Source organism: Oncorhynchus mykiss, chromosome 18 (genome assembly GCF_013265735.2).
Source record: "Oncorhynchus mykiss isolate Arlee chromosome 18, USDA_OmykA_1.1, whole genome shotgun sequence".
Taxonomy (NCBI): domain Eukaryota; kingdom Metazoa; phylum Chordata; class Actinopteri; order Salmoniformes; family Salmonidae; genus Oncorhynchus; species Oncorhynchus mykiss.
The window spans coordinates 18,206,406-18,216,405 of record NC_048582.1 but is presented as its reverse complement, the minus strand read 5'-3'; the positions used below and the strand labels follow the sequence as shown (position 1 = coordinate 18,216,405).

At 54.0% G+C, this 10,000-nt stretch overlaps 1 protein-coding gene across 2 annotated transcripts in view; it reads right to left on the bottom strand.

Annotated features, from left to right (window-relative positions):
• LOC110517300 (cohesin subunit SA-1) overlaps positions 1–10,000 on the bottom strand; it is a 47,420-nt gene that overhangs the window by 7,735 nt on the left and 29,685 nt on the right. For both annotated transcript variants that reach the window (XM_036952116.1, XM_036952115.1), the window contains 8 exons: positions 9,314–9,488; positions 8,812–8,951; positions 8,399–8,500; positions 7,610–7,758; positions 6,225–6,353; positions 5,930–6,138; positions 1,962–2,139; positions 1,741–1,851 (listed from right to left, as the gene is read on the bottom strand). In XM_036952116.1, the coding sequence (XP_036808011.1) occupies positions 1,741–1,851; positions 1,962–2,139; positions 5,930–6,138; positions 6,225–6,353; positions 7,610–7,758; positions 8,399–8,500; positions 8,812–8,951; positions 9,314–9,488 (1,193 nt within the window). The remainder of the gene's footprint in view (positions 1–1,740; positions 1,852–1,961; positions 2,140–5,929; positions 6,139–6,224; positions 6,354–7,609; positions 7,759–8,398; positions 8,501–8,811; positions 8,952–9,313; positions 9,489–10,000) is intronic.

The following is a 10,000-nucleotide window of genomic DNA, read 5'->3' as shown; positions in this document are numbered from 1 at the left end:
CACACACTAGACACGCGCACACACTAGACACGCGCACACACTAGACACGCGCACACACTAGACACGCGCACACACACTAGACACGCGCACACACACTAGACACGCGCACACACTAGACACGCACTCACACACTAGACACGCACACACACACTAGACACGCACACACACACACACACACTAGACACGCACACTAGACACGCACTAGACACTAGACACGCACACACACACTAGACACGCACACACACACTAGACACGCACACACACACTAGACACGCACACACACACTAGACACGCACACACACACTAGACACGCACACACACACTAGACACGCACACACACACTAGACACGCACACACACATACACACTAGACACGCACACACACTAGACACGCACACACACTAGACACGCACACACACACACACACACACACACTAGACACACACACACTAGACACGTACACACACTAGACACGCACACACACACTAGACACGCACACACACACTAGAGACGCACACACACACTAGACACGCACACACACTAGACACGCACACACACACACACTAGAGACGCGCACACACACACTAGACACGCACACACACACTAGACACGCACACACACACTAGACACGCGCAAACACACTAGACACGCACACACACACTAGACACACACTACACACTAGACACACACTAGACACGCACACACACTAGACACGCACACACACTAGACACGCACACACACTAGACACACACTAGACACGCACTAGACACGCACACTAGACACGCACACTAGACACGCACACTAGACACGCACACTAGACACGCACAATAGACACGCACACACACACTAGACACGCACACTAGACACGCACACTAGACACGCACACACACACTAGACACGCACACACACTAGACACACACTAGACACGCACACACACTAGACACACACTAGACACGCACACTAGACACGCACACACACACTAGACACGCACACTAGACACGCACACACACACACTAGACACGCACACACACACACTAGACACGCACACGCACACACACACTAGACACGCACACACACACACTAGACACGCACATACACACACTAGACACGCACACACACACTAGACACGCACACACACACACACACACTAGACACGCACACACACACTAGACACGCACACACACACTAGACACGCACACACACACTAGACACGCACACACACACACACACACTAGACACGCACACACACACACACACTAGACACGCACACACACTAGACACGCACACACACTAGACACGCACACACACTAGAAACGCACACACACACTAGACACGCACACACACACTAGACACGCACTAGACACGCACACACACACACACACACTAGACACGCACGCACACACTAGACACGTACACACACACTAGACACGTACACACACACACACACACACACTAGACACGTACACACACACTAGACACGTACACACACTAGACACGTACACACTAGACACTAGACACGTACACACACACTAGACACGTACACACACACTAGACACGTACACACACACTAGACACGTACACTAGACACGCACACACACACTAGACACGTACACACACACACAGACACGCACACACATACGCACACACTATGGACGTACACTAGACACGTACACACACTAGACACGTACACACACACTAGACATGCACACACTAGACACGTACACACACACTAGACACGTACACAGTTTGTCTGACAGTCTGGTTGCGGGCCTTCATGTAGTTCATGGCTGTTCTATCCTTCCTGCTGTCCTCCATCTTCTGTTGGCCTAGCCAAGACATCTGCATCTGGGGACTGCAGAGGAGAGGGTTACACACACACACACACACACACACACACACGCACACACGCACACACGCACACACGCACACACGCACACACACACACACCACACACACACTTACTTGTGTACATAGTCGTTCTCTGAGCCAGGTTCAGAGTCGTGGTCAGGTAGGTGTGTGTCCGCCGCCTGCCGTGGGTTTTCTCTGAGGACGGTGGAGGTGAGCTGAGGGGTGGTTAGCGCCCCCGGTGTCTGGAGGTTGTCATTACCACGAAGCCAGGAGGCCTCCACACTACTCTCCTCTAGTGGGCCGACAGAGAGAGAGAGACGGAGAAAAACTCACATTTTAGCAACATCTGTAGGTACTTATACAGGGAGTGTACAAAACATTAGGAACACCTGCTCTTTCTGTGACAGACTGACCTGGTGACAGTTATGTCACTTGTTAAATCCACTTCAATCAGTGTAGATGAAGGGGAGGAGACAGGTTAAAGAAGGATTTGAGACATGGATTGTGTGTGCGCCATTCAGAGGGTGAATGGGTAAAACAAAGATTTAGGTGCCTTTGAACAGGGCACGGCGGTAGGTGCCTTTGAACAGGGCACGGCGGTAGGTGACTTTGAACAGGGCACGGCAGTAGGTGACTTTGAACAGGGCACGGCAGTAGGTGACTTTGAACAGGGCACGGTAGTAGGTAACTTTGAACAGGGCACGGCGGTAGGTAACTTTGAACAGGGCACGGCGGTAGGTGACTTTGAACAGGGCACGGCGGTAGGTGACTTTGAACAGGGCACGGCAGTAGGTGACTGAACAGGGCACGGCAGTAGGTGACTTTGAACAGGGCACGGCAGTAGGTGACTTTGAACAGGGCACGGTAGTAGGTGACTTTGAACAGGGCACGGTAGTAGGTGACTTTGAACAGGGCACGGCAGTAGGTGACTGAACAGGGCACGGTAGTAGGTGACTTTGAACAGGGCACGGCAGTAGGTGACTTTGAACAGGGCACGGCAATAGGTAACTTTGAACAGGGCACGGTGTAGGTGACTGAACAGGGCACGGTAGTAGGTGACTTTGAACAGGGCACGGTAGTAGGTGACTTTGAACAGGGCACGGTAGTAGGTGACTTTGAACAGGGCACGGTAGTAGGTGACTTTGAACAGGGCACGGTAGTAGGTGACTTTGAACAGGGCACGGCAGTAGGTGACTTTGAACAGGCCACGGTAGTAGGTGACTTTGAACAGGGCACGGCAGTAGATAACTTTGAACAGGCACGGTAGTAGGTGACTGAACAGGGCACGGTAGTAGGTGACTGAACAGGGCACGGTAGTAGGTGACTGAACAGGGCACGGTAGTAGGTGACTTTGAACAGGGCACGGTAGTAGGTAACTTTGAACAGGGCACGGTAGTAGGTGACTTTGAACAGGCCACGGTAGTAGGTGACTTTGAACAGGGCACGGTAGTAGGTGACTTTGAACAGGGCACGGTAGTAGGTGACTTTGAACAGGGCACGGTAGTAGGTGACTTTGAACAGGGCACGGTAGTAGGTGACTGAACAGGGCACGGTAGTAGGTGACTGAACAGGGCACGGTAGTAGGTGACTGAACAGGGCACGGTAGTAGGTGACTGAACAGGGCACGGTAGTAGGTGACTGAACAGGGCACGGTAGTAGGTGACTGAACAGGGCACGGTAGTAGGTGACTGAACAGGGCACGGTAGTAGGTAACTTTGAACAGGGCACGGTAGTAGGTGACTTTGAACAGGGCACGGTAGTAGGTAACTTTGAACAGGGCACGGTAGTAGGTGACTTTGAACAGGGCACGGTAGTAGGTGACTTTGAACAGGGCACGGTAGTAGGTGACTTTGAACAGGGCACGGTAGTAGGTAACTTTGAACAGGGCACGGCAGTAGGTAACTTTGAACAGGGCACGGTGTAGGTGACTGAACAGGGCACGGCAGTAGGTGACTGAACAGGGCACGGCAGTAGGTGACTGAACAGGGCACGGCAGTAGGTGACTGAACAGGGCACGGCAGTAGGTGACTTTGAACAGGGCACGGCAGTAGGTGACTTTGAACAGGGCACGGTAGTAGGTGACTTTGAACAGGGCACGGTAGTAGGTGACTGAACAGGGCACGGTAGTAGGTGACTGAACAGGGCACGGTAGTAGGTGACTGAACAGGGCACGGTAGTAGGTGACTGAACAGGGCACGGTAGTAGGTGACTGAACAGGGCACGGTAGTAGGTGACTTTGAACAGGGCACGGTAGTAGGTGACTGAACAGGGCACGGTAGTAGGTGACTTTGAACAGGGCACGGCAGTAGGTGACTGAACAGGGCACGGCAGTAGGTGACTGAACAGGGCACGGCAGTAGGTGACTGAACAGGGCACGGCAGTAGGTGACTGAACAGGGCACGGCAGTAGGTGACTGAACAGGGCACGGCAGTAGGTGACTGAACAGGGCACGGCAGTAGGTGACTGAACAGGGCACGGCAGTAGGTGACTGAACAGGGCACGGCAGTAGGTGACTGAACAGGGCACGGCAGTAGGTGACTGAACAGGGCACGGCAGTAGGTGACTGAACAGGGCACGGCAGTAGGTGACTGAACAGGGCACGGCAGTAGGTGACTGAACAGGGCACGGCAGTAGGTGACTGAACAGGGCACGGCAGTAGGTGACTTTGAACAGGGCACGGCAGTAGGTGACTTTGAACAGGGCACGGTAGTAGGTGACTTTGAACAGGGCACGGTAGTAGGTGACTGAACAGGGCACGGTAGTAGGTGACTGAACAGGGCACGGTAGTAGGTGACTGAACAGGGCACGGTAGTAGGTGACTGAACAGGGCACGGTAGTAGGTGACTGAACAGGGCACGGTAGTAGGTGACTTTGAACAGGGCACGGTAGTAGGTGACTGAACAGGGCACGGTAGTAGGTGACTTTGAACAGGGCACGGTAGTAGGTGACTGAACAGGGCACGGTAGTAGGTAACTTTGAACAGGGCACGGCAGTAGGTGACTTTGAACAGGGTACGGTAGTAGGTAACTTTGAACAGGGCACGGTAGTAGGTAACTTTGAACAGGGCACGGCAGTAGGTGACTGAACAGGGCACGGCAGTAGGTGACTGAACAGGGCACGGCAGTAGGTGACTGAACAGGGCACGGCAGTAGGTGACTGAACAGGGCACGGTAGTAGGTAACTTTGAACAGGGCACGGTAGTAGGTGACTGAACAGGGCACGGTAGTAGGTGACTGAACAGGGCACGGTAGTAGGTAACTTTGAACAGGGCACGGCAGTAGGTAACTTTGAACAGGGCACGGCAGTAGGTAACTTTGAACAGGGCACGGCAGTAGGTAACTTTGAACAGGGCACGGCAGTAGGTAACTTTGAACAGGGCACGGCAGTAGGTGACTGAACAGGGCACGGCAGTAGGTGACTGAACAGGGCACGGCAGTAGGTGACTGAACAGGGCACGGCAGTAGGTGACTGAACAGGGCACGGCAGTAGGTGACTGAACAGGGCACGGCAGTAGGTGACTGAACAGGGCACGGCAGTAGGTGACTGAACAGGGCACGGTAGTAGGTGACTGAACAGGGCACGGCAGTAGGTGACTGAACAGGGCACGGCAGTAGGTGACTGAACAGGGCACGGCAGTAGGTGACTGAACAGGGCACGGCAGTAGGTGACTGAACAGGGCACGGCAGTAGGTGACTGAACAGGGCACGGCAGTAGGTGACTGAACAGGGCACGGCAGTAGGTGACTGAACAGGGCACGGCAGTAGGTGACTGAACAGGGCACGGCAGTAGGTGACTGAACAGGGCACGGTAGTAGGTGACTGAACAGGGCACGGCAGTAGGTGACTGAACAGGGCACGGTAGTAGGTAACAGGCGCACCGGTTTCAGTGTATCAAGAACTGCAGCACTGCTGTTTTTTACACTGTGGAAAGCATTGGAGTCAACATGGGCCAGCATCCCTGTGGAACGCTTTCCACACCTTGTAGTCCATGCCCTGATGAATTGAGGCTGTTCAATATTAGGAAGGTGTTCCTACTGTTTTGTACCCTCAGTGTATGTCTGTTTGTGTGAGAGATAGACCCACCCTCGATGCGTTTACTCTTGTGTATTGGCGTCCGTCCCTTCTTGCTGCGGATGGAGCTGGTCTTGCTGCTGGCGCCTGACGTTACCGACATCCGGTCCCCATCCTCTCCTCCTGTTAGCAGACTGTTCCGGTAGGAGATTAAGGGCAGCCACACGTCCTCACGACGCTCCGACATCGACTCCGACATAAACTTCTCCAGATACGAGTGACTGGGAGGAGAGAGACGGGTTACACACACAGTCTGCTTATTGTGCCATAATAATTTGACACACACACACACAGGGCAGGTATTTACACAGTCTTCTTGTCCTGTCGCAGCAGTTTGGAGGAGAACTCTGAGAGGACCTCTAGGAAGGCCAGGTTAGGAGGAGGGAACTCTGCACCATGGGGGTTCTGGTACTTAAAGGCAAACTCTATACCATCCCTGTGGAGGGGGGAGACAGGAAGAGAGACGAGGGGGGAGAGAGGAAGAGTGGGGAGAGAGGAAGAGTGGGACGAGGGGGGAGACAGGAAGAGTGGGACGAGGGGGGAGACAGGAAGAGTGGGACGAGGGGGGAGAGAGGAAGAGTGAGGAGAGAGGAAGAGTGGGACGAGGGGGGAGAGAGGAAGAGTGGGGAGAGAGGAAGAGTGGGACGAGGGGGGAGAGAGGAAGAGTGGGGAGAGAGGAAGAGTGGGACGAGGGGGGAGAGAGGAAGAGTGGGACGAGGGGGGAGAGAGGAAGAGTGGGGAGAGAGGAAGAGTGGGACGAGGGGGGAGAGAGGAAGAGAGACGAGGGGGGAGAGAGGAAGAGTGGGACGAGAGGAAGAGTGGGACGAGAGGAAGAGTGGGACGAGGGGGGAGAGAGGAAGAGTGGGACGAGAGGAAGAGTGGGACGAGAGGAAGAGTGGGACGAGAGGAAGAGTGGGACGAGAGGAAGAGTGGGACGAGAGGAAGAGTGGGACGAGAGGAAGAGTGGGACGAGAGGAAGAGTGGGACGAGAGGGAGAGAGGGACGAGGGGGGAGAGAGGGACGAGGGGGGAGAGAGGGACGAGGGGGAGAGAGGGACGAGGGGGGAGAGAGGGACGAGGGGGGAGAGAGGGACGAGGGGGAAGAGTGGGACGAGGGGGAAGAGTGGGACGAGGGGGAAGAGTGGGACGAGGGGGAAGAGTGGGACGAGGGGGAAGAGTGGGACGAGGGGGAAGAGGGGGGAGAGAGGAAGAGTGGGACGAGGGGGGAGAGAGGAAGAGTGGGACGAGGGGGGAGAGAGGAAGAGTGGGACGAGGGGGGAGAGAGGAAGAGTGGGACGAGGGGGGAGAGAGGAAGAGTGGGACGAGGGGGGAGAGAGGAAGAGTGGAACGACGGGGGAGAGAGGTGAGAGGAAGAGTGGGACGAGGGGGGAGAGAGGTGAGAGGAAGAGTGGGACGAGGGGGGAGAGAGGAAGAGTGGGACGGGGGGGAGAGAGGAAGAGTGGGACGAGGGGGGAGAGAGGAAGAGTGGGACGAGGGGGGAGAGAGGAAGAGACAATGAGCCCGGAGGAGCAATTGTAACAAGGCACTCAGATGACGAAACTGGGCAATTCTTGGAGGTTAAAGAATAAAACCAGAGAAAACAATGAGTTCATCAGCTTTCTAACAATCTGTGTGTGTGTGTTGGGTCAGTGTGTGTGTCTGTGTGTGTGTGTGTGTGTGTGTTGGGTCTTACTTGTGCAGCGTAGCGACAGCCTCTCTGGTTTTGATCTGGTCCAGGCCGAAGGTGAGGGCGAAGCGCCGGGCCAACTCCTTGATGCCGCTGACGTGAGACGATGTTCTGTCCAGAGTAGGACCCTGGTCCTGGAGAAGCTCGTTGAACAGCTACAACACACACAGTGAACAGTGAGTGTGTGTGTCAGTGTGTCTGGTGCGGGTGTGTCAGTGGTGAGGGTGTGTCCATGTGTGTGTGTGTGTGTGTGTATGTGGAGAGCGGGTGTGTGTGTGTGTAGCGGGTGTCAGTGGGTGTGTGTGTGTGTGTGGTGCGGGTGTGTGTGTAGCGGGTGTCAGTGTGTGTGTGTGTAGCGGGTGTCAGTGTGTGTGTGTGGTGCGGGTGTGTGTGTAGCGGGTGTCAGTGTGTGTGTGTGGTGCGGGTGTGTGTGTAGCGGGTGTCAGTGTGTGTGTGTAGCGGGTGTCAGTGTGTGTGTGTGTAGCGGGTGTCAGTGTGTGTGTTTGTGTGTAGTGGGTGTCAGTGTGTGTGTGTGTGTGTGTGTGTGTGTGTGTGTGTGTGTAGCAGGTGTCAGTGTGTGGGGAGCGGGTGTGTGGAGAGAGATGGGTGTGGTGCGGGTGTGTGTGGAGCAGGTGTCAGTGTGTGTGTGTGTGTGTGTGTGTGTGGAGCGGGTGTCAGTGTGTGTGTGTGTGTGGAGCGGGTGTCAGTGTGTGTGTGTGTGAAGCGGGTGTCAGTGTGTGTGTGTGTGGAGCGGGTGTCAGTGTGTGTGTGTGTGTGGAGCGGGTGTGTCAGTACCTGTTGCAGACTGAGGATGAGGGTTTTGGCACAGAGGATCTTATCACTCTGTCTGGTCTTACTGAGAGTCTCCTTGATGATATCACCATAGTCATTATAATACTGGAAACAGAGAGAGAGAGAGCGAGACACAGAGAGAGCGAGACACACAGAGAGAGCGAGACACACAGAGAGAGCGAGACACACAGAGAGAGCGAGACACACAGAGAGCGAGACACACAGAGAGCGAGACACAGAGAGAGCGAGACACAGAGAGAGAGACAGAGAGACCAGTCAGATCTTTGGTTGAGGATACAGGAGGCTAGCATGCTGATGTGTGACTATCAGACATGAAATGAAAGCATACAGGGATCAGGGACAGAAACAACTATTGTCATGTTTCATTGAAGGGTCAGATGACACCAGGTCAGCACCTTCATGTAGTGTTTGAAGATGTCTGCAGCAGCAGGCATGTCCACGATGTCATAGATGATGAGTTTGCTGAAGGCTGCGAGCAGGTTTCTCCTCTTGTGAAGGGCTTCTATCTTATTGGCTTCATCCTCCTCGTCGCCTTCTGGAGACAGAACATACATACTTAGTGGTCTGTGTGTGTGTGTGTGTGTGCGTAGAATGTGTGTGTGTGTAATAATAATATTATAGGTGGGTGCTTACAATTACGTTTGCATTGGAAATGTGTTTTTCTGCATATCCCAACTCTCCTGAGACATCCTCAGAGAGTGGGGTAACGGCCAGGAATCAGCCATTATTGAAAGCAACCCTGGAGCAATGAGGGTTCAGTGCCTTGCTCAAGAGCACATTGGTTGATTTTTCACCTAGTCTGCTCGGGATCTGAATCAGCGACCTTTCGGATACTGGCCCAATGCTCCTAACCACTAGGCCACCTGCTGTGTGTCTCTGTGTGTGTGTGTGTCTAACCCATGCTCTGGTTCTCATCGTCCTGGTCTATAAAGACGTGGTCCAGGATGAAGGTGAGCAGCTCGTTCTGTAAGGTGCTGTCTGGGTTGAACACCAGGGCCTCCAGTCCTTCTCTGCCCCCAGACACCAACTGGTGACTGAAGACCATCAGCAGGTCACACAACAACATGAAGGCCTGTTGTACAGGGAGGGAACACATCATCATTAACACCGTTCTTCATCATCACCACCATCATCAGTTTAAACTGGAGTGAGACTCGTCGAAGAGGTGTAAACTGGAGTTGAAACTGGTTTGACACTGGGGTAGCAGGAGAAGGACACATGCTGCTCTTATCATCAATTTAAACTGGAGTGAGACTGGTCTAACTGGAGTGAGACTGGTCTAACTGGAGTGAGACTGGTCTAACAGGTGCAACAGGAGTGAGACTGGTCTAACAGGTGCAACAGGAGTGAGACTGGTCTAACAGGTGCAACAGGAGTGAGACTGGTCTAACAGGTGCAACAGGAGTGAGACTGGTCTAACAGGTGCAACAGGAGTGAGACTGGTTTAACAGGTGCAACTGGAGTGAGACTGGTCTAACTGGAGTGAGACTGGTCTAACAGGTGCAACAGGAGTGAGACTGGTCTAACAGGTGCAACAGGAATGAGACTGGTTTAACAGGTGCAACAGGAGTGAGACTGGTCTAA